The 20,696-nt window shown below is 39.7% G+C and overlaps 1 protein-coding gene across 1 annotated transcript in view; it reads left to right on the top strand.

The window, feature by feature from the left end:
- The window catches only part of LOC122563832 (cytochrome b-c1 complex subunit 6, mitochondrial-like), a 60,253-nt gene extending 40,795 nt beyond the window's left edge, over window positions 1-19,458 (top strand). The window contains exon 3 of the mRNA XM_043718023.1: window positions 19,041-19,458. Coding sequence (XP_043573958.1) covers window positions 19,041-19,357 — 317 coding nt within the window. The 3' untranslated portion in view covers window positions 19,358-19,458. The remainder of the gene's footprint in view (window positions 1-19,040) is intronic.
- Window positions 19,459-20,696: the final 1,238 nt, after the last annotated feature.

Here is a 20,696-nt window from a genome sequence, read left to right on the forward strand (position 1 = left end):
CTGATATCAGTCTCTTGATGTGATTAGGAGATGGGTTTCCATATTAATTAATTCCAGAGTTTTGGTTTATGAGTCATGGGTAGTGTTGGTATACTGTGGATTTGATCTGTCCTCTGTCTCCTATCTCCCGGTCACGTGGGCGGACCGGCAGCTGCTGAGTTCTGTGGGTTTAAAGCTGTGACTGCTGTTTAAAACACAAAATGAATTCTTATTAATTCCTGATGTAGGCATAGTCCTGTGGCAAAAGCAGGGCGGCTCTGATGCCCGCTTGCAGGCTTAGCCCGAAACGACTGCTGTTTAAAACACAAAATGAATTCTTATTAATTCCTGATGTAGGCATAGCCCTGTGGCAAAAGCAGGGCGGCTCTGATGCCCGCTTGCAGGCTTATGCCCGAAACGTCGATTCTCCTGTTCCTTTGATGCTGCCTGACCTGCTGCACTTTTCCAGCAACACATTTTTAAGCTCTGTCAAATGGCATAGGTATAAAAACTGCTGTTGTTGAAGTTTCAGGATTTTGATCTAGCATCAGTGAAAGAATGATAGTATAGTTCCAAGTCTAATTAGTTTGTGGCTTGGAGGGAGCTGCTTTGGTCAGATTTGTCCCCTACAGCATTAGTCTGGACCTCGGAGTTGTGAATAGTTCAGCAACATTGCCTTCAAAATTATGCCTGTCTTAAACAAGGCCAGTTTCCAAGCCATTACTCTGAACAATAATAAATGCTTGGAGTGCATCAAAGTAGTAGTGTGGCAAGAAGATCTTATAGAATGTAAAAGACTTCACTAATTCTTCCAAGGCAGCATGATGGCTCAGTGGTTAGCACTGCAGTCTCACAGCGCCAGGAACCCGGGTTCAATTTCAGCCTTGGGCAACTATCTTGAATGGAGTCTGCACATCCTCCCTGTGTCTGTGTGGGTTTCCTCCAGGTGTTCAGGTTTCCTCCCACAATCCAAAGATGTGCCAGTCAGGTGGATTGGCCATGCTAAATTGCCGTAGTATCAGGTACGTTAGTCAGAGGGAAATGGGTCTGGGTGGGTTACTCTTCGGAGGGTCGGTGTGGACTGGTGGGGTCAAATGGCTTGTTTCTACACTGTAGCGAATCTAATCTAATCTAATAAAGAGGGAGAAGATAAGCTGTGAATGTGAACTTGGAAGTAATATCAAGGTGGATGCCAAGAGCTACTTTAAATATATAAAAAGGAAGAGAGAAGTCAAGGTGAATATTGGCCCCTGAAAAAAGGAAACTGGGGATATAATGGGGAACTGAAATGGTAGAGTAGTTGTATAAATAATCTCTAGTCAGTCTTCATTCAAGGAGATGCAGTGGGACAGAATGGTGTTTCGGTGGTTAGCACTGCTGCCTCACAGCACCAGGGACCCGGGTTCGATTCCAGCCTTGGGTGAGGTCTGTGTAGACACTCACCCTGTGTCTGCGTTGGTTTTGTCCCACAACCTAAAGAAGCGCAGGTTAGGTGAATTGGTCATGCTAAGTTGTTAAGGGATGTTTAGGTTAGGCACATTAGTTAGGGGTAAATATAGAATAATAGGGTAGGGGAATGGGTCTGGTTGGGTTACTCTTTGGAGGGTCGGAATGGACTTGTTGGGCTGAAGGGTCTGTTTTCACACTGTAGGGATTCCACTCTGATCTAAACTCTTTATGATTTCCCCCTAACGAGCAAGGAATCATGTCTACAACATCTCTTCCCATACTCCTTACCCTCTTTTCTTTCATCCACTTATTGAATTTCATTCTGCTTCAACAATTAAAGAGCTCAAAGTTCTGTCTAAACATTATTCTAACTGATGTACTAATCTCCTTATGGAAGAGCAAGCCAAAATGCCACTCTGGTTCAGTGTAAACGCACAGCTTGTAGAAAACTGCTCAAATCAAATTCATGAAGACATTTTATATGTGTGGATGACTTTTTTTTATGAATTAGAGATGGATTAGCTCTTGAAATATAGGTTTAAAAGCACAAATATTAACCTAATGTGAATCCCAACTTAGAAGTTCATCTTTAATACAGTGGCAAAACTAAGACTTTATCTTAACCAAACAATATATTGTCAATATTTCATAGCAAAGACCTTGAAACTATAGGGAAGTGGGGAGTTCATGGGGGTGGGTAACCTCATGTGAATAATTGACTTACTATCATGAGTGAATTGGTTGAATGGCCTTGTTTCACTCAAGACATAAGTTAATACTTTAATTAGTATTCTTGTAAAATGATTGAAGTTTCCCAAGACACATACAAGACAATATAAAGAAAATATTGTACATAACTCCATCGAGGTGATAGCAAATTGGTAATGTCATTGGAATAGCAATCCAAAACCCAAGATAAATATTTATTAAGGAAGGAAAGGTATGTGATCCTTACCTAGTCTGGCCTATATGTGAGTCCAGACTCTCAGTGGGCAATTAAGGATCAGTGATAAAGTATTGACCTAGCTGCAGGTATTTTCATCTATTAAATGCATAAAAATAAATGCTGCTCAGATATGACTAAGGAGCATTTCAAAGCACTATTTATTAAAGTGAAGTTCAGTTTTTAATTCTGGGATCGTTATTAGAATTTCTTGTTTATTTCTAATTTAACCAATTACATTTCTCTCCAGATGAGCAAATACATCCGACATAAGTGCCAACCTGGGCTCCAAACTTAAATTTTTTATTTTACTGTTGTGGCATTTTGTATTAGATTAATTGTGTTTTAACATGTATTTAACGTTGAAAAATTAACTTATGAAACTTTTAACAGATGGCATTTATTTATTGAACAAATTAGCACCAAACTTACAATATTTCCAATCCTCTGGCTTTGTCCAGCTTTTTTCAGCAGACTAACAGCAAAGATTCATAGAAAATATTTAAATATCTACAAGAACCTCCAGAAACATCTCAGTAGCAGCCCCTGTAAACCACTACCACTGCCATTTCTGTTTGGTATTCATATTGGTGCCTCACTAATCCTGTCCTATTCTTTACAGTAGATGGATGCTGGACCCCACCTGAGACAGAAGGCAGTTGAAGAACTTGATTACATCATAAATGTATGTTCCATAATGTTTCATTATGGAATTCTTTGTCTTCAGTGAGAAATGTCACAATTCCCTCTTACTCCCTTCCCTATCCCTCCAAATATTGATCAAGTGCAAAGTAGAGCCTTTCTTAACAGGCAAGACTTCTATAGTTATACTATAATACAGAAATTGGTAATGACAGTCTTTCTGTCATTTCTCAAACAATCACCATAACCTGGAAGTCTTTGCATTTGATAAGCTTTCAACGCATTTATTTTCTTGAACTATAATTCTTCAAGGTGAAATACAAAACTTCCTGAGAAACCTAAATATTAAAGATTCTCAGAAAAGTACAAAAATATCTCAACATAGTAGCCTAAATGTGCATTCTATTTGTTGAATCATGTTCCTACTTATTATTCTTTCACAGGATGTAGGTAGGCCAGCCTTTGTTGCTTGTTCCTTTTATGACCCAGTGACACAAAAGGAACAGTGATAGATTTCCAAGTAGATCACGGATCTAAAATGTGCTATCGAGGAAGCTTGATAGTTGCTCGTGTATCTTGCAATTTGATACACACTATTGCCACTATGCATCAGTGGTAGAGGGAATGACTGTTTAAAGTAGACTCTGTATTGAACAGTGTCAAATTTCTTAAAGGTTGTTGGAGTGGCATGCATCCAGGCAAGTGGAGTGTATTCCATCATACTCCTGACTTGTGCCTTGAAGATGGTGAAAAGGATTTGGAAGAGAGATGGTCAATTACCTGGCTTAGAATTGCCAGCCTCTGACCTGCTGTTCTAGCCGCAGTATTTACATGGTCAGTCAGGTTCAGTTTCTAGTCAATGAAAATTCCCAGAATATTAATCATGTAAATACCATTAAAAGTCAAGGAGAGATAATTAGTTTCTCTCTCATTGGAAGTTGTTATTGCCTGGTGATGTGCCACACAAATGTTATTTCTGACTTACCATTCCAATCCTGAACATTTTCCTGGATTTCCAACAATGGAGTATAGACTGCTTCAATATTTGAGCATTTGCAAATTGTACAATGATAAAAGAACATCCTCACTTCTGATCTTATGATTGACTAAAGGGTTAAGCGGTTAAAGCTTGTTGGACCTTGGAATTTGCACTGAGGAACTCCTGCAACGATAACCCACAATTGTCTACCTTTGTGCTAGGAATGACGGCATCCAGTAAATAATTTTGGTCTCGACTCTGCTAGGAGTCCTTGATGCCACACTTGGCCAAGTGCTGCCTTAATATCAAAGGCAATCATTCTTTCCTTAGCTATGAGTTCACCTCTTTGATCCATGTTTGAATCAAGGCTATAATTACATCATGAGATGAACGGCCCTGGTGGAACTCAGACTGAGTTTTTGGTATAGAAGTGCCGTTTGGTTGCACTTTCAATGACACCTTCAATTATCTTGCTGATGATGGAGAGTATACTGATGGTATTTGGCCAGGTTGTATTTGTTTCATTTTTGTGTATAGGATATCCCGAACAGTTTTCCAACTTTCTGGTTAGTAGCTGTGTTCAGAATGACAAAATGTTCAGAATGACAAGTACTACGGCTGGAATATTATAAGAGGCCCATAGCCTTTGGAGTATCCAGTGCCTTCAGTATTTCTTGCTATCACATGGAATTGGTTGAATGCTGTGAACATCAAAAGGATGCTGAGCATGATCCCCCATTGTTAGTTCTAAATGATTCTGTCTCCTTTTTTGCACTAATGTGCTTGGCTCCCTCATTATTAAGATGGGGATATTTGACAAGTCGCCCTCCACCAGTTAGTTATTTAATTGTCTATCACCTTTTATGCCTGGATGTGCAGGACTACAGAGCTTGTTGTGGGATTGCTTAACTCTGCCTTCATGTGCTGCTTCTGTTGTTTGACTTCCTAAAAGTCCTGTGTTGTAGTTTCAATTATGCCTCATTTTTAGGTATGCCTGTTGCTTCTTCTGGCATGCTGTCCTGCACTCTTTTCTGAACCAAACTTGATTCCCTGGCCTTGTTATAATAGTAGAAGGTGATATGCCATCCATTAGGTAACAGCTTGTGGTCATATACAATTCTGCTTCCTTTGATGGCCCCAGAACACCTCATGGATGCCTAGTTTTGAATTGCTAGAACTTTAACCACAGTAATAATACCACAGAGCATGGTGGAGGTATCCTCAGGTGAAGATGAGATGTTGTCTTCACAAGGAATGTGTGGTGATCATTCCTACCAATATTGACATGGACAGATACAGTTATAAACTGAAAAATGTGTTGCTGGAAAAGCGTAGCAGGTCAGGCAGCATCCAAGGAGCAGGAGAATCGATGTTTTGGGAAGAGCTTATGCCCGAAACGTCGATTCTCCTGCTCCTTGGATGCTGCCTGACCTGCTGCACTTTTCCAGCAACACATTTTTCAGCTCTCATCTCCAGCATTTGCAGTCCTCACTTTCTCCTTACAGTTATGAACTGCCTATACAAATAGGTTCTTCCCTCTTATTAGTTTTGTCAACCCCTGCTGCCGGCCCTGAGTAGCACCTGTGTCCATCAAGACTCAGACAGCCTAGGCAGTACCAGTACTACTGAATCATTCCTGGGGCTGGGCATTTATGTGCATTCCATGGTCTTGCCACCCTCAGTAGTTCTTCCATCTGGTGCTCGACATAGAGGATTCATCAGCTAAGGAGGCAGGTCATTCGTAATCAGCCAGAGGTTTCTTTGCCTGTGTTTGTATGGTAGTCGCACAAGCTGCAGAGTTTTTCACAACAGAGTTTATTCAACAAAAGACAAAAAAAAGGTAAGCAGTTAGAAAAACATCTCAATACCCAGCAAAACAATGTGTCATTCTATTTTACAATACCATTAATTTGCAGCAATTCAAATCCAGAGCAATTACCCTTCTATGACATTTAAAGATTAAATCTTTAAATTCAACATAACTGATCCTCCATTCTTTTCTGTGAGTTATGAAGTCTCCTTACACTAATGCTCACAAAAGAACATAGACTTGCTCAACTCTTTAATAAACTGCAAATTTTGAACTAAACACACCTAGTAAGGCAATTGCACCAATGAAACTTTTCTTCTGATGTAACTGTATGCTACTCTTTTGGGAGAGAAAACGTATTTGCTTCTGACCTAAGTCAGGTGTCTTCCAAACTGCCTAAAAAGTTTCAATCTAGGTTTTCTAATCTAAAATCCACTTTTTTCTAAGCTAAAATCAACCCTTGATAATCTTCAATGAATAGCAAGCTAAGTGCCAGTAATAAAGCAACACAGTACAAAAATTTTCCATTAGCATTCTTGAGGTTCCCTACTCTCTGGCACTGGTGAAGGGTGACCTGTAAGTGTGAGGGGTGCATTTGCATACATGATAGAATAAAGTAAAAGCATCTGAATAATAGTGGCCTGCATATAAAAGAGAGGTGGAAGCTTAAATATTATTACTAGAGATAAACTACTTGACAGTTTTTTGGAATGAAATGCTGACAAGACCTTCAGACCTGTCCTGCATCTTCAGGTCTTGAAAAAAGAGGTTGCAGAGCTAGTTGATTCATCGGTGGCAATCTTGTAAAACATCCCTAAGCTCAGGAAAGATCCCAGTGGATTAAAAACCATTAGTAGAAAACTCCTATTCAAGAATTAAAGGAGATAGAAACTAAGAAGCTACAGGTTAGTAAGCTGAACATCTCACTGGAAAAGTGTAGGAAGTAGTTACAGGGAATTTTGAAAGTAGGTATAATCAAGCACAGTCAGCATCAAATTATAGAGAAAAGTTGTATTTGATCATTTAATTTGGGCTTTCTGAGGATGCAATAAGTTTGTTGAAGAGGAACACAGAAATATTATGCATTTAAATTTCAAAAGGTATTCAATGAGGTGCCGCGAAGGATTACTACATGATAAAATCCCTTAATGTATGTGGTAATATGTCATCAAGCTTAGAAGATTGATTAACTAACAGAAAAGAATGTATTAGTATAGATATAAAGATAGATGTGAAAGCAAGTTGTAAGTCTGTCATGGAAATCAGAAAAGGGTAGAGATAAGTGGGGAAAAAAGTGGCAGATAAATGATCAAATAAAATTTTTCTCTATAATTTGATGCTGACTGTGCTTGAATATACCTACTTTCAAAATGCCCTGTAACTACTTCCTACATTTTCAACTCTGATCAACTTCCTACATTTTCAACACATTTTCAGCTCTGATCTCCAGCATCTGCAGACCTCACTTTCTCCTATAAAGTCATTGAGTCATACAGCACAGAAAAAGACCCTTCAGTCTAAGCGGTCCATAGTTGACAAGATAAATACTAGAAAGGAAAGACATTGGGCATTTTACTCATCTTTCTAGAAAAAGTTGCATGGTCATCTATTCGTAGGAGCAACCATAAATAAATCCAGGATTTTTGTCTCCAGGACTGTATCAGAACCTATTACATATATTTATTACTGTTTATATGAATAAAGAGCTCTCGTGTAGAAATTCTAAATTTGCAATTTATTAGTGTCCCTTGTTTTACTATTTCAGTTTAATTTTCTAGAATTACTCTTAACATACCATTTATTACTGCTTATATTCCTGAGTTTACATTTTGAGCATTTCCTTTCGAGCATGAAAAACTTAAGGTTTGCCAGTGTTTCGTAAATTTAAAACTGCCTTTTGCATGTTCTTGAAGCGTAAATGCTTTGCTGTGTGGTAATGCATTTTTTTTCAGAGAAACTGGAGAAACACTTGATCATATTGATTCATGGTTATGAACAATTTTTCATTGGTGCTTGTCTGCTCAATAGTTACCACTTTTCCCATAAGATTCAAGCAAGCAACCTTGCACTACTTTAATTTCAATATAGTTTACTGCACATGTACTAAATGACCAGATATCTTCTGTATCTCAAGGTCTCTCATTCTATAATGATTTATGCTATGCCCTTATTATTCATCCTTTCAACAAGTCATAATTTCTTGTCCTGTTGGTTTGGACAGAAAGAATTTTTTCTCCAAATTTAAGCTGTTGCCTGGAAACAATCTTTACTCCTGATATGCCTGCTGATTTTGAGTTGTCAGTAGCTTTTAGTTGTCAGCTGAGAAGATCAAGCTCGCCATGAATCTTTTCTGTTTTACCTTCGTGATCTATTTTCCATTCAGAGCAGAAAATAAGTATGGGCAAAAACTTAGTATTTCTAATGGCTACCTGTTGTTCCCTTTATATTGATGGTGTAATTTTATTTAGTTGTCCTTGTCAGAAGTACTTCCACTTCAAAGGTATTTGAACTTATTAAGGCCTATTCCTGCTTAATTGAAGCTTCACTGTGCATAGTATCAAGAACTACAATCTTGTTTAGTGTATAATTGAAATCAACAACTTATCCTGTCCAATAAACATTGGTTATATAAGCTTTTTAAAAATTACAAACACAAACTACAAGAAATCTTCCATGAGTAGATTCTAAAAAAAAATTCAGTCCTTTAAATATCTAGATATAGGCACCATTTGACCTATATCTGCTTGGCATTAAAATGTTTCCATTCCTACATGGAATCCAACATCCTATTCTCTGCTTATAGATCTTAAATGAATTCTCAATGTCTTTTAGATGCACAGAGACAATGAGTGAGACGTTAGAATACTGTCTACCCAGTTTTTGGGTGCAATGGTGACAAATTTTGTGGTACAACAATTTGCATCCAATTTGTGTCCTTTATTTAAATGAAGATCATGCACTATGTTCACAATCCATTTTCTGAATTTATGAAAAGTAGTTGCAGCTTGCACTCACAGGTTCTGACTAGTTTCTTCAGATCTACACCAAGTTAACCAGAGCATCTACAAGGAACTGCATGAGACTATCAAAAAGACTAAGTAAGTTATTCTGTGCTTACTCAATTTGCAGGCAGAGGATGCAGGAGTGCTTCTTTTGTTTCTAAGTTCTTACTTGGGACAGAGGTGGCATCCAAAACAGCTTAAATCTAGATAGTCTTGTTAATAAGCAGCATCGCTGTTATTAAATTAATGCCTTCTTGAGTCTCTTTGTAGACACAAGTAGTGTCCCTGCATACATTTGGCACTCAACAGTGACCAAGTAATTTTCAGTCCGGTGTTGAGATGGATGCACTTTCAATCAAATTCCTTTCTTTTCAGTTCTTTAGGTAGGTTTTTCTGTGCACCTCACATTCATACTCATTACCTGTTAAGTGCTTGTGTTTACTAAACAGGTTAGAATTAAAGTTTCAATCTTGGCTTGTGAATTACTTTTCAAACAATTGTTTTGATGTTCTAAGCGTTTGTTTTATTCAAACTGAAGAGTTCTGAAGCATCCAAGCAAGCAATTTCTCATACAAATAGCCTGTTGCATTCATCTGCATCTCAGCTGTGAAATTCATTTGCCCTTCACCCAAGCCTGGTTTATTTTGCCTTACTTTGCATCACCTACTGAAAAGGATGTTTTAGAATTAGTGAAGCACCAACATTTTTAAAAAAATATTCCTCACTGAAGTACACCATTTTGAATTTTGCTTGTCACTGTTCCTCACATACCATCCCAACCCTTCACTGCAATATTCTTTCTTCTGGTTGGCCTAATATCTTCCTTCCTAGATTATTTTGTCTGGTTTCTAGATCACTAACTGAAATGCTGCAGAAAGGTTCGAGGCTGGTGCATGAACAAACTACAAGGGATTATGGGACACCAATTGGTGAGATCATCAAACTTAACTGCCTGCTTTCTCAGGCTGGGGTCCGGCATCCATCTGCGCTAAAGAATGTGACATGGGATTAATGAAGCCCAATTCTCTACAGAGCACCTTTACCAGGCAAGTAAATGAATATCCCAGGCAAAAATGGCTTACAAAAAAAAATTAATTGCTGTATTGCTAAGAAAAAGGACATAATATCAAAGCTTTCCATCTTGCATTGATCAGGAAAAAGACAAGAATACCAAAATTTAAAGCAAGCAACAATTTATGCTGCATGAGAGGAAGGTGCTGACTGATTGACAAGCAGACTCTGATTGATAGAAGTGTAATAATGGAAAATATGCCAGGGAACCATTCTCCCCATATTTTTGTTTAATTGAAAAAGGCACGATGTCTGAACGTATTCTTTCCAGTTATACAAAAACCCAATTTAAAATCAAAAGTGGACCTCACAAAGTGATCCTTACCATGAAGTGGCTTACTCATGCTTGCATGAAGCTACACTTACTCATATACAGGGCCCTGACCCCCCCCCCCCCGTAAACTAAAAATAAATTGCAGGCATTGCACCTCTTTCAGTTAAATAAAAGTGGAGGGCAAAAGGAGAGAGCTGGTGTACTCTCCATGGCACTGCCTCAACCAATTGGAGTTGACGTTTTTTCTGAGTTACAACAAAACTTGGACTATAACTGTAGATTTGGCATTTCATTGTACAGTTAATGTACAATGATTATGATGTTGGCATTGATTTATTTATTGATTTGTTTTTGTCACGTACTTAAGTACAGTGAAAAGTTTTGTTTTACGTGCAGTACAGGCAGATCATAACACATAAGAACATGCAGATAATAGTGTTTAAACAGAGCAAAGCATAAAGGTTATGGCTGCACAGGAGGTGCACAAAAGCAAGATCAGAATTAGATTTGAAATTAGAGAGGTCTTTTCAGTCTAAAACAACAGGGAAGAAGCTGTTCTTGAACCTGTTGGATGTGTGTTGAGGCTTTTGTATGTTCTGTCTGACGGAAGAGGTTTGAAGAGAGAATAACTGGGGTGGGCGGCGTCTTTGATGCTGGCTGCCACAGCAACGAGAAGTGTAGATGGAGTCCATGGATGGAACGCTGGCTTTTATGATCGTCTGGGCTGCGTACACAAGTTTATGAAGTTTCTTACAGTTCTCGACAGAGCAGTTACCATACCAAGCCGTGATGCACTCAGAATGCTTTCTGTGGTGCATCTGTAAAAGTTAGAGAGGGGTCTTATGGACATGCTGAATTTCCTAAGCTTCCTGAGGAGGAAGAGGCATTGTTGTGCCTTTTTGACTGTTGCATCTGTGTGGGAAGACCAGGATAGATTGTTGGTTATCATCACTCCTAGGAACTTAACGCTCTTTACCCTCTCCACTTCAGCTCCTTGATGTAGATGATCAGCCCTTTGGTTTTGCTGACGTTCAAGGACAGATTGTTATCTTTGCACCACAACATCAAGCAACTCTATCACTTTTCTGTCGTTCCTATTATTATTTACAGGAATAGGAAAGAATGCTTAAATCTGTCCATCTATTCCACCTTTTGGGGGGGGGGAGGAATGACCATTCAGAGGAAAGCAACAATCGCCATTGGTGGCAGTGCGACTGGCTCTGAGGCACAGTAGGAAAGGGTAAAGGTAAACAGGACCTTAGTGATAGGAGACTCGATAGTTAAGAGGCCAGATAGGAGATTCTGTGGCTGAAAACGGAAATCCAGGATGGTGTGTTGCCTCCCTGGTTTCAGGATGTCTCAGACCATCTGCAGAATGTTCTCAAGAGGGAGGGTGAGCAGCTAGAAGTCATTGTGCGCGTTGGCACAAATGACACAGGTAGAAATAGAGATTACGTTCTGCAGTGATTATAGAGAGCTCGGAATAAAGCTAAAAACCAGGATCTAGGTGATAATCACCGGATTACTTCCAGTGCCACATGCTAGTGAGGGTAAGAACAGAAGGCTATGGTAGATGAACGCGTGGCTAAAGAATTGGTGTGGGGAGAAGGGATTCAGATTTTTAGATCATTGGGATCTTTTCTGGGGCGGACGTGCCCTGTTCAAGAGGGACTGATTGCACCTGAACTGGACGGGGACCAATCTCTTGATGGCCAGGTCTGCGAGTGCTGCAAGGGAGGGTTTAACTAGATTGGCAGGGGGTGGGATCCTCAACAGCAGGGAGGCAAATATCGAGGCTCAAAGGAGATATAGTAATCAGAAATAATCAGTTGAAGAGATAGGTGAGGCTGGAATACTACAGGGAACAATGAATGCCTGTTGGAATAAATTGCACTCATTTCAATGCAGGAGAGCTGACAGGTGAGATGAACTCAAGGCATGGACAGGTACATGGGACAGGGATATTATAGCCGTTTTAGAGACATGGCTAAGTGAGGGACAGGACTGGCAGCTTAATATGCCAGAGTACAGGTGATTTAGGCATGTTCGATTAAGGCGAGTATCACAGCTGCAGTCAGAGATGAAATAACTGAAGGATCAATTCAGTGAGGCTTTGTGGGTGGAGCTAAGAAATAAGAAAGTGATGGTGACATTATTGGGATGGTACTATAGGCCATCAAATAGTCAATGGGAATTAGAGGAACAAATACATAGGGATACTGGGGAGACTTGCAGGAGCAACATGGTTATAGAGTCATAGAACTGTACAGCACAGAAACCGATCCTTCGGTCCAACTCATCCATGTCAACCAGATATCCCAACACAATCTAGTCCCACCTGCCAGCACCTGGCCTATATTCCTCCAAAACCTTCCTATTTATATAGATGGGCTTAGATGGGTTAGAATTTGTTAAGTGTATTCAGGAAAATTTCCTCAAGTAGTATATAGAGGGTCCTAGTCAGGAAGGGGCCAACCTCGACCTAGTCTTGGGAAATAAGGCAGGACAGGTGAAGGAGGAGACAATAGGGGAGCACTTTGGGACCAGTAACCAGAGTTCTATTAATTTTAAAATAGTCATGGAAAGAGATGAAACTGGTCCACAGATTCAAGTTTGAAACTGGGACAAGGTACATTCTGATGGAATTAGACAGGAGCTTGCAGGCATTGATTGGAGTAGTTTGCTTGCGGGCAAAGGGACCCGCTGACAAGTGGGAGACCTTTAAAAGTCAGATAGCTCGAGCTTAAGGGTCTGTATGTTCCTTAAGAGAATGTAGGGCAAGGTTGGCAGGCATAGGGAACCCTGGATGACAAGAGATATTGAGGCTTTGACCAGAAAAGAGGAGGAGGCATGGCTCAGGTACTGGCAGCGGGGATCACGGGAATCCCTGGAGGTATGCAGGGAATACAGGAATTGACTGAAGAAGAAAATCAGGAGGGTGAAAAGGGAGCATGAGGTGGCCTTGGCTGAGAGATTAGGGTGAATCCAAATAGATACTTCAAGTATCTTAAAGGAAAAGAATAACTAGAGAGAGAATAGGACCCCTCAAGGACCAAAGTGGACTTGTATGTGTAATACCACAGGAGAGGGACGAGGTCCTCAATATTTCTCCTCTGTGCTTATCATGGAGAAAGACATTAAAACTTGGGGAAATTAGTGGTGATATCTTGGGGTCAGTAAAGGTAGTGTTGGATATATTAGATTGTATGAAGATGGATAAATCTCCTGGTCCTGACCAGATATATCCAAGAACACTGCAAGAGGCCGGACAGGAAATTGCAGGGCCCTATCTGATATTTTTGCATCATAGTTAGCCATGGGTGATATCACAGAAGACCGGAGGGTAGCGAATGTTGTGCCATTATTCAAGTAGGGCTGCAAAGAAAAGCCTGGGAACTGTAAACCAGTAAACTTAACGTCTGTGGTGGGTAAGTTACTTGAGAAGATTCTGAGGGACAAGACATACATGCATTTGGAAAGACAGGGTTTGATTATGATTAGCCAGCATAGTTTTGTGAGTGGGTGCTCATGCCTCACAAATTTGATGGAGTGACCAGGAAGGTTGATGAGGACAGGGTGGTAGACATAGTCTACATGGATTTCAGTAAGGTCTTTGATAAGGTTCCACATGGTAGGCTGCTCTGGAAGGTTAGATCGCATGGAATCCAGGGCGAGCTGACAAATTCCTACCCTCAAGATTGGCTTGATGGTAGGATGCAGAGAGTAACAGTGGAAGGATGCTTTTTGGACCGGAGGCCTGTAATTAAGTGGAGTGCCTCTGGGGTCGGTGCTGGGCCCATTATTGTTTGTTATCGATTTCAATGTTTTGGATGAGAACGTATAAGGTGTGATTAGTATATTTGCTGGTGACACTAAAATAGGTGGTATTTATGACAATGAGGGAGGTTATCAGAAATTGCAGCAGGCCATTGATCAGCTGGGGAAGTGGGCTGAGAATGGCAAATGAAGTTTAATATAGATAGGTTTGCGGTCTTGCATTTTGGAAGGTAAAATCAAGGTGAATGGTAGAGCCTTAAGGAGTGTAGTGGAACAGAGGGATCTTGGAGTTCAGGTGCTCAGTTCTCTGAAAGTGGAGTCACAGGTAGACAGGGCAATGAAGAAGACTTTTGGCACACTGGCCTTCAGTCAGGGCATTGAGTTTAGAAGTTGAGAAGTTATGATGCAGTTGTACAGGATGTTGGTGAGGCTGCACTTGGAGTATTGTATTTAGTTTTGGTCACCTTGTTATAGGAAGGATATTATTAAACTGGAAAGAGGCCAGAAGAAATCTACAAGAATGTTGCCTGGACTCAATGGTCTGAGATATAAGGAGAAGTTGGACAAGCGAGGAATTTTTTTCTTTAGAGCGTAGGAGACTATGAGAGGGCTTTATGCAAGTATATAAGATCATGTGAGGCATGGAAGGTGTGAATGCATTCAGTCTTTTTCCCAGGGTTGGGGAATCGAGGACTAGAGGGCATCAATTTAAGGTTAGAGAGGAAAGAATAAAAGGGAGCCTGAGGGGTAACATTCTTACACAGAGGGTGGTACGCGTATGGAATGAACTGCCAGCAGAAGTGGTTGAGACAGATACATTAACAACATTTAAAAGGCATTTGGAAAAATGCATGGAGAGGAAAGGATGAGAAGGAAATGGGCCAAGTGCAGGGAAATGGATTTAGCATGAATGGACATTTTGGTTAGTGTGGACCAGTTTGGGCCAAAGGACCTGTCTCGGTGCTGCAGGACTTTATGACTCTATGACCTATCAAGGCAAGTGAAGAAATTTCCATATCATATCTAAAGATTGTGCCTCGTAGCTGATAGAGGTGCTTTGGAGAGTTAGGAGTGTAGAATACCTAGCCTTTGATTCGGTCATATAGAAAGGGCATTTAAACAGCTGAATTTCTGGCTGCTGCTTCATTTTGAAGAATTGTAAATGGAGCTTAACTATATTGATAAGTGAACAGCCCAAATCTAACCTCACAACGTCACCATAAAGTGTGCAGAACATGGTTGGGTAGAGGATCATGCTGGGAAGAACACGAACTATATTTACTGACTGACTAGAATTTCTTGGTGCCACAGTTGGTAGAATGCTGTCTTAATGCCAAGTACAAATACTGTTGCCTCATTTGGAACTCAGCTTGCATCCATATCTGGATAAAAGCTGTAATGGGTTCTGAAGATCATTCATAGAGTCATAGAGCAGAGAAACAGGCTCCAAGTGCTATATCTAGCCACCCTTGAATGCATTCAATGTTTTGGCATCAACTCCTTTTTGTGACACTGAATTCCACAGGCCCACCACTCTTTGGGTGAAGAAATGTCTCCTCATCTCCATCCTAAATGGTCCACCCTGAATCCTCAGACTGTGACCCCTAGTTCTGGACACACCCACCATCGGGAACATCCTCCCTACATCTACCCTGTCCATTTCTGTTAGAATTTTATAAGTATCTGTGAGATCCCCCTATCTCATTCGTCTGAACTTCAGCGAAAACAATCGTAACCTCGTCAATCTTTTCTTATGCATCAGTCCTGCCATCCCCGGATTCAGCCTGGTAAACCTTCCCTCGAGAGCAAGGGCATCCTTCCTCAGAAAAAGAGACCACAACTGCACACAGTATTCTAGGTGCAGCCTCACCAAAGTCCTGTGTAACTGCAACATCCCTGCTCCTGTACTCGAAGCCTCTTGCAAAGAAGACCAACAAACCATTTGCCTTCTTTACCACCTAATGCTCCTGCATACCTACCTTCAGTGACTGGTGCACAAGGACACCCAGGTCCTGCTGCACGCTCCCCTCTTCCAATTTATAGCCATTCAAGTAGTAACCTGCCTTCTTGCTTTTGCTTCCAAAGTGAATAACTTCATATTTATCCAAATTATACTGTATCTGCCATTGATTTGCCCACTTACCCAATCTGTCCAGATCATGCTAAAGCATCCCCGCATCCTCATCACAGTTCACCCCTCCCCCACCCCACCCAAGTTGGTATCATCTACAAACTTTGAATGTTACATTTTGTTCCCTCATCCAAATCAATAATATATATTGTGAATAGCTGGGGTCCCAGCACCAATCCCTGTAGCACCCCACTAGTTACTGTCTGCCAATTTGAAAAGAACCCATTAACTCCTCCTCTTTGTTTCACCTCTGCCAACCAATTTTCTATCCATCTTAATACACTTTTCCTGATCCCATGTGCTTTAATCTTGAACAAAAATGTCTTATGCGGGACTTTGTCAAATGCTTTCTGAAAGTCCAAATATACCACATCAATTGGTTGCCCCTTGTCAGCTCTACTAGTTACATCTTCATAGAATTCCAACAGATTTGTCAAGCGTGATTTCCCCTTCATAAATCCATGCAGAATTTGTCTGATTTTGCCACTGCTTCCTAAATGCTCCTTGATAATGGATTCTTTAAAGTCCTTGATAATGGATTTGAGAATTTTCTCCACTAGCAATGTTAGGCTTACTGGTCTATAATTCCCTGGTTTCTCTCTACCTCCCTTTTTTGACTATTGAAATAACGTTAGCTCCAATCTGCAGGGACTGTTCCAAAGTCTATAGAATCCTGGAAGATGAGCACTAATGCATCCACTGTTTCTAGAGCCACTTCCTTAAGTATTCTGGGATGTAGATTATCAGGCCCTGGAGATTTATCTGCCTTCAATCCTATCAATTTTCTCAGCACTATTTCTCTATTAATATTGTTCTCTCTAAGTTCTTCCTTCTCACTAAATCTTGCATTCTCCAACATTTCTGGCATCTGATTTGTGTCCTCTTTTATGAGGACAGAGCCAAAATATGTCTTCAATTGTTCAGCCCATTTCTTTGTCCTCTATTATATATTCCCTGTTTTTGTCTGGAGGAGACCTATATTTGTCTTCACTAATCTCTTTCTTTTCATTTACCTTCAGGAATTCCTTGTGTCAGTCTTTATGTTCCCTGCAAGCTTACTATCCTGCTCTATTTTACCCTTCTTAATCAATCCCTTGGTCCTTCTTTGCTAAGTTTTAAACTGCTCCAAATCCTCAGACCTATTGTTTTTCTTGGCCAATCTATATATGTTTCTTTTTTGGATCAGATGCTCTCTCTAACTTCCTTTGTAATCCATGGATTGACCCTCTTACCCATTTTGCTTTTGTGCTGGACAGTTGTTGCAGTTTGCCCCATGCATTCCTTGAATGTTTGCCATTGCATAAGGAACTCATGCCTTATATCTTCATAGTTTCCTTTGTTAAGCTTCAGCACCCTAGTCTCTGAATCAACTATCTCACTCCACTTTGATAAAAAAAATTCCATCATGTTATGGTCGCTTATCCCCAAAGGATCTCGCACAGCTAGATTGGCAATGATTCCCTTCTCATTACACAGTACCCGGTTTAATATGGTCTGCTCTCTAGTTGCTTCCTCCATATATTGGTCAAGAAAACCATCCCTTATTCACTCCAAAATACACTTCTAGACAACCTTCTTCTATGTCTATTATACCACCAATTTTGCAAACTTACTAACCATGCCCCTTATATAAATGACTAACAACAGTAGACCCAGCACCAATCTTTGTGACATACCACTGGTCACAGGCCTTCGGTCTGAACAACAACCCTCTACCATCTCTACCTTCTACCATTAAGCCAATTTTGTATCCAATTAGCTAGCTCTCCCTGGATCCCATATGATCTAATCTTACTAAACAGTCTACCATGTGAAACCTTGTCAAAGGCTTGCTAAAGTCCATGTAGACAACATCTCCTGCTCTGCCTTCATCTACCTTCTTGGACACTTCTTCAAAAAACTGAATCAGATTTGTTAGACATGATTCCCACACGTAAAGCCATGTTGATTATCTCTAATCAGTCCTTGCAATTTCTTCCCTAGCTCCCCACAATGTCCTGTGACTTGATGCACTTGATCAGGTCCATCACTGTGGTGAGCAGTGTGATTTATCTGGTTAGGTTTTTTTCATAAGGCAAATATCTGGCTGCTTCTTTCACTTCTCTGTTTTTTACCAGTGTTATTATTGGCACTATAAAAACTTAACTAATGATGTGGTTCATGCTGGAACACAAGTAGTCAGAGTAATGTCAGCTTCCATTGACTTTTCTATGTGAACAACAGGATTACTCAAATTGAATGACAATTGGTATTTGTGATGGTGAAGACTACTGGAACATGGAACCAAGGACCATTAACTTGATAATTCTGGATGAAGAGCTTCAGCCTTTTTGCAGTCAAATATCAGTTTTCATCATCAATTTTAGTGGGGTTGTTCATGGAGCCTTCTTCCACTGCCCTGTCATTTAGTTTTAACCCACAGTTCATTAGTGTTATGTGGCAAAACTTTGACCTTGTATCATTTGCACATTAGAAATTTGTTTGGTGACACATATTTGAATGTGTTCAGCACACTTAACAAAAACAAATGCAAAAATACTGTATAAGCTGATCAGTATGTACGAAGAGAAAGGTATTATCAAGTTAGGATCATCCTTTTTCAAAATACTGTTTTGAAACATTCCAGTATTACTTTTTAGAAAGTATAGATGTTAGATGAGAGAAGGATTGATATTTTTTGTGATGTTTTCCAGTTGAAAACAACTATGTGCAAGTGTCAAAAATTGTCACTTAAATATAATTAGTATTTGTGAAACTAAGCTGCCAAAGCTCTTACATCTTCAGCAAAGAAAAACTGGCAACATGAAAATATTGACAGATAGAGGGACTTTGGCACAGCATGCCAGCCCTCAATTAAAATATAATATATTTCAAGATATTTTAACATTAAGCATCATTTGAAATTTCAGGAATTTTTTTAAATCATAAAATACATTTAAGCTTTGTGTGTAATTTTTTTAGATTACCCTATTTTGTTTTCTAGTATTCCAAGTGCAAGCCATAAAAGATGTTGATGACTATTATGAGAAGACAAAGAGGGCTGTTGATGGAAGAATTCCTGCTGGTGGTTATTACGAGAAGGAAAAGAGGAATTTAGATGGCAATGAGGATTATGATGAGGATGAAGATGAGGATGATGACGACGAAGATTCCGATATTGATTATGAGGAGCCAAAAATGAAATTGAAGCAACATGCACACAGAACCAGAAAAGCATTAGATGAAGAAAGGGAGAAAAGGGAGTATGAATATTATTCTCGTGGAAAATTTGCCAGGGATATTGATGACTATGTGCGTTAATTACATTATTAGTGGTCATTGATTTTTCAGATGTTCAAAATGTATTTGTCCATAGTGTCTACCTAAAATAAGTAACAACAGGGAATAAAGATTTCTATGTGTCTCCATTTGATTTTGTTAGTCATACAATTTAATAGTCTAAGTTCCATGATTGCTGTTAATGGTGAATTGATTACTCTAATTGGATAACATATTTGGATTTGAATGTAGATTAGATTCCTTACAGTGTGGAAACAGGCCCTTTGACCCAGTAAGTCCACACCGACCATCCGAAGAGTAACCCTCTGACTAATGTACCTAACAACTGTGGACAATTTAGCATGGCCAATTCATCTGGCCTGCACATCTTTGGAATGTGGGAGGAAACCGGAATACCCGGAAGAAGCCCACTGAGACACTGGGAGAATGTGCAAACTCCATACAGACAGTCGCCCAAGGCTGGGATCGAACCTGGGACCCTGGCGCTGTGAGGTAGCAGTGCTAACCACTGAGTCACCATGCCGCCCACTCTTGAATGGCACTTGTATTTCAGGTTGTGTACCCTGAGAGACTTAAGGGACCTTAAACTTGTATCTGCAGGGGAAAATCTCTTGAATTGTTCATGTTTTAGAAATCTGCGATGCTTCTTTCCTTTGGAAGTTCTTGGTACTTTGATAATCAATTAAGGTTTCTACTCAAAACAGAAAGTGAATTCAGGAATGCTGTTGAAAGGATTGCTAGGTGATGGTATTCATTTTTGATTAACACATTAGGTAGAAATATGCCAGAAATCTATTCTTCTTGTGTATTTCCAAATAAGGTTAATTCTGTAATTCTGCCCTATGCCACCAGGGAGCTACATTGGAGGACGATCTGTGAACTCATTTAGTCTTCTTGCAAATATAGCCCTCTGCTGGTGTATTGGAATGGTAGAATCACTTCTGATATTAAGTAGCAAAATCCTTTCATGGGCACACAATAAGCAAAAACACAAAGTAGTTAATTTTGCCTGAATTAAATAAAACAGTCTTGAAACGATGTTCATGATAACAGTCACTGCATGATGCAGAGGTAAAGGCAAAACATACAGACCAATTCACCACACTCAAGTGGTATTTATGTATGTTACATGCACCTCTCAGTTAAAGATGTTAAATGTTATTTACAAAACAGCAACAAATCAAGTATATTAGTGATTGTTAATGGAGTAAGGAATCAGAAAACGATTCGAGATCCCACCAAGATAATTTCAGATTTTAAATTTTTAAAAATTTGGAAATAAGACGACTATCAGTGAATATGACATTAAAGCTATCAGATTGTCCTTTAATATCTTTTGGCTGCTGTCTAATATATATGC

This window comes from Chiloscyllium plagiosum, chromosome 28 (genome assembly GCF_004010195.1).
Source record: "Chiloscyllium plagiosum isolate BGI_BamShark_2017 chromosome 28, ASM401019v2, whole genome shotgun sequence".
Taxonomy (NCBI): domain Eukaryota; kingdom Metazoa; phylum Chordata; class Chondrichthyes; order Orectolobiformes; family Hemiscylliidae; genus Chiloscyllium; species Chiloscyllium plagiosum.